At 37.1% G+C, this 4,899-nt stretch overlaps 1 protein-coding gene across 1 annotated transcript; it reads right to left on the bottom strand.

Annotated features, from left to right (window-relative positions):
• Window positions 1–561: 561 nt before the first annotated feature.
• Window positions 562–1,107, bottom strand: LOC116111390 (uncharacterized mitochondrial protein AtMg00810-like). The gene has a single exon (XM_031397584.1). It carries the CDS (start codon window positions 1,105–1,107, stop codon window positions 562–564), a length of 546 nt encoding a protein of 181 aa, XP_031253444.1.
• Window positions 1,108–4,899: the final 3,792 nt, after the last annotated feature.

The following is a 4,899-nucleotide window of genomic DNA, read 5'->3' on the forward strand; positions in this document are numbered from 1 at the left end:
CAATATTCATACCAAAACAAACCTATACAAAACCAATACTACTGTGCCAAAGAGTACCATCACAGTATTCATCACTTTACTACATCATGATGAGCAACATTAAATATTTTAGATCACCATAAAGAACTAAACTACTTTTCCCCAGACCATTGTGAAGAACAGAACTAGTTAGCACTAAACTAGTGAGTAACACCGAACAATCCAACCAGTGCAAATCAATAAACAACATCAAGAGATTCAGGACAATATTTAGGCAGGTAAACTGGAAGGAACATTTAGTTTTTCCCGCAACAAGGCAAACCTTGCACTAGATAGAGATTTAGTCAATACGTCAGCCTTTTGATACTCTGAAGCAACATATTGTACCAGCAAATTTTTATTTACAACAAGCTCTCTAACATCGTGTACATCGATTTCTATATGTTTAGTGTGGGCATGAAAAACGAGGTTGGATGATAGAGCTCCAGCACTCATATTATCACACCATATAATAGGTGTGTGTGGAAGATCAATGCCAAGTTCTTTAAAGAGATGTTGAATCCATACAACTTTAGTTGCTACTTAATGCCTTGTATTTAGCTTCAGTAGAGGATAAGGACACCACTTTTTGCTCTTTGAACTCCATTGTACCAAATTATCACCAAGAAACATAGCATATCCACAGGTTGATCTATGGTCATTAATATCACTCGCCCAATCTGCATCAACATAGGCCTCTAAGTGAAGAAACTTATGTGGCTTAAACACCAAGCCATACTTTAAAGTGCCCTTAATATACCACAAGACCCTTTTACAGGCAGTCCAATGAAGAACAGTAGGATTTTGCAAAAATTGACTCAATTTATTGACTGTAAAAGCTATATCTGGTTTGGATAAGGTCAAGTATTGTAGGCCACCAACAATGCTTTGATATAAAGTTGGTTGATCAAACAAATCTCTAATTTCTTTCCCAAGTTTTGTACCAAGGGCCATAGGAGTAACACATGGTTTAGAATATTCCATTTTTGCTTTTTCCAGCAAGTCATGTGCATACTTTGTTTGAGTAAGAAGAAGACTTGAATTATTTCTCTTAACTTCAAACCCAAGAAAGTAGTTGACTGGACCCATTGTTTTAAGAGCAAACTGGCTGTTTAAATCCTTAATTGGTTGGGCTATAAGTTGATCATTATTTCCCATAACTAGGATTTTATCGACATACACTAGTAAATAAACAACTTGAGAATCATTCTTGAAGTAAAACAGGCTCACATAAGAAGTGGAGTTAAGAAAATCCCAAGAGAGTAAGGTTGCCCTTAGTTTGTCAAACCAAGTTCTTAGAGCTTGTTTGAGTCCATATAGGGCTTGACGAAGCTTGCAAACTTATGGTTCAATAGAGGATGAAACGAATACCTTAGGCTCCACCATAAACACTGTTTCAGTCAACTCTCCATTCAAGAATGCGTTGTTGACATCAAGTTGTTGAATTTCCCAATGATGATGAACTGCCAAGGAGAGCACAATTCTGATAGTGGCAACCTTCACTACCTAGGAGAAAGTATCAAAATAATCTAGGCCAAGGATTTGCTAGAATCCTTTAGCCACTAGCCTAGCCTAGCCTTATATTTTTGTAAGGAAGCATCTGAGTGTAGTTTAGTTTTATAGACTCATTTACACCCTACTACATGCATGCCTTTTTCACAGGGTACAATATCCCAAGTATGACTATCCAAGATAGATTGATACTCTACTTCCATAGCATTCTTCCATCCGCGAAAACCTAAGGCTTCCTTGAGTAACTTGGGCTCCTTAAGTATGTAGCAGTTGAAAGATAAGCATGAGTTGAGGAGGAAGGAGCACAAGACTTTGTTTTGGACCTTGTAAGCATGGGATGTGTGTTGAGAGAAGTAGATTTAGATTGTGGTAAGGACAAGGGAAGAACTACTTCGAGATAAATATCAGAAGGATTTTGTGCCTATGGAGGATGAGCTGCAGGAGCATTATTATCAGCATAACCATCTGCAGAAATAGAGGCAATAGTAGGTGTTGAGAGCACATCTTGTTGAGGACTGCTGGAATGAGCTTCTCTAACAAAATTAGAATAAATAATCAGTACTAGTTGGACCTTAAGATCGAGCTCTAGGTGCGTTATGATGCACTTGTGAATTTGTAGGAAGATTGATTGGATTACTAGTAGGCTAATCAGCGGGACAAGTAGCCTAAAGAATGTTAGGAGCTATCTATGATCCTAAGAATTCTCATGTGTGAGGGAATGTGAGCTTGCACCAGTAGAACTCGAAAAAGAAGAAGCAACTATGACTAAGGCATAGGAGATGAAGCAGTAGGATCAAGAGAAGTGGAGCTCTCACTTTGCTGAGTTTGAAACACAGACTTAAAGAGAAAATCAAACTCAATAAACCTGACCTGTTTAACTAAATAAATTATGTCTGATGAGGACATACATCTATAATCTTTGTGCGCAAGACTATATCCCAAAAATACACACTTCTCTGTATGAAAAGAGAGCTTGTGCTTATGATATGGTCTAAGGTAAGGAAAACGACTACAACCAAATGTCCTTAGTGCATGATAGGCAGTTTCAAGGTGAAATAGTAGCTGATATGGAGAAGTAGAATCAAGAACCGTAAATGGGAGTCTATTAAGCAAAAAGGTTGTTGTTTGAAAGGCTGACCACCAGAATTGTAAAGGCATAGAAGCATAGGCTAAAAGAGAAAGACCAAATTATGTAATTATTATATGTTTCCTCTCTACTCTTCCATTCTACTGATAAAGCTAAGGACATAAATGTCTAAATATAATCCCATGTTGTTGAAGATACTTAGAAAATGATATAAACTACCAACCCCCACCCCCCTTTCCCAATCAATCTGCAAGCACTTAATACTGGGGCCCAACTGTTTCTCAATAAAAACATAAAACTGAACAAAGACATTGTAAGCCCTTGAGTCCATATACCAAGATTTATCATTGATCACTTGAGGCATAGCTATATTCTAATTATTTGGTCTAGAATTGATAACACCATCACAACTGCCAGAAGGCAAAGTGACATGTCCAAATGCATCAGCTTTAAGGACAGATCCGTGAGAATCCTGCTAATGCTGAGAAACTTCTGTAGGTACAAAAGCTGAACTAGAAGTAACATTATTCAAGGGTGAATGTTCAAATCCAGAGTAATCATGAAAACTAGCAACTAAATGACTAAAAGAAGGTCTAACTGGAATGTTTGATCCAGCAAAAAAAACTCGAGCAGAATTTATTGATTATGCTGAAAGAGGATGTTGAGCAGGCATCGACTGATTATATGACATTTGTTGGTTGGTTAGATTGTAATTAGCTGCTATGAATCCTTGATACTCATGATCGAAACAATGATAATAGTGTAAGGCTCAGTGTCTTGGTTTCCCACAAACCTGACACATTAGGCAAGGTCTAGAGTATCCTCGGCCTCTTCCTCTATAAAAAAAAGGATGTCTACCAGCACCAAAGACTATATTACCAAAGTATTGAGGTTGTTGAGGAATTCCTATGTGTCCAAAATTCATAGATTGAGCTTGCTGAGGAACAACTCTAGTACTTACTTGCTGAGGTACAAAACCAATACCTACAAATCCTTGATAGTTAGGCATGGACAGATCTGTCATATTCGAAGAGCTTCGATTAGCAAATGTTATGATAGCGCTTTCAGAAGAGTTGTTCTTGGAAGCTATTAGAGTTGAGGATATTTGCTCATGAAAGTTCAGCAAAGCATTATTCTGCCTTTCTAATCTCATCTCGTGTTTGTGTAAAAGAAACAGAACTTCTTGAAAAGAGGTTCGACTAGCATTTGATGTCAGATTAGCAACAACGGCGTCATATTCTGAAACTGAACCATCCATAATATACAATAACAGTTCTTCATCCTCAATATTCACACCGCTGGCAACTAATTCATATCCTATCTGTCTCATTCTTAACACATACTCATTAGCACTTTGAGAATCTTTTTTAGTAGTTTGTAACAAGTTCCCGAAATATAGAGTTTGAGCTTTAGAGAATGATTGAAAATGTAACTCTAGTGTATTCCAGATTTCATAAGCACTAATACATTTAGATACATGTCTAAACATCAATTCAGAGATGGACGACAGTAACTAGCTTACCAGGAACTAATCCATTCTCTTCCAATTGAAGGACTTAGGGTTTGGCTTTTTTATCATCAGCTCAATCTCTTTTGACTTTTCCAGCTGAAACATAGGAGGACAAACCTTTGTTCCAATAAAGAATCCATCCAATTCATGAGAGGCTAGAGCTGGTAAAACTTGAGAATGCTAGTAATTATAATTTCGTTCCACCAACTTCACAGTTATCATTGAAAGTGAAGATTGAACTGTTGAGTGTTGTGTAATTCCATTGTCAAATTTTTCAATATCGATTTTTGAAGACTCATTTGAGAAATTAGAACTTGAATTTACCATTTTATCGACATACACTAGTAAATAAACAACTTGAGAATCATTCTTGAAGTAAAACAGGCTCACATAAGAAGTGGAGTTAAGAAAATCCCAAGAGAGTAAGGTTGCCCTTAGTTTGTCAAACCAAGTTCTTAGAGCTTGTTTGAGTCCATATAAGGTTTGACGAAGCTTGCAAACTTATGGTTCAATAGAGGATGAAACGAATCCCTTAGGCTCCACCATAAACACTGTTTCAATCAACTCTTCATTCAAGAATGCGTTATTGACATCAAGTTGTTGACATCAAGTTGTTGAATTTCCCAATGATGATGAACTGCTAAGGAGAGCACAATTCTGATAGTGGCAACCTTCACTACCTAGGAGAAAGTATCAAAATAATCTAGGCCAAGGATTTGCTAGAATCCTTTAGCCACTAGCCTAGCCTAGCCTTATATTTTTGTAAGGAAGC

The sequence above is a fragment of the Pistacia vera genome, unplaced genomic scaffold (assembly GCF_008641045.1).
Source record: "Pistacia vera cultivar Batoury unplaced genomic scaffold, PisVer_v2 Contig633, whole genome shotgun sequence".
NCBI lineage: Eukaryota > Viridiplantae > Streptophyta > Magnoliopsida > Sapindales > Anacardiaceae > Pistacia > Pistacia vera.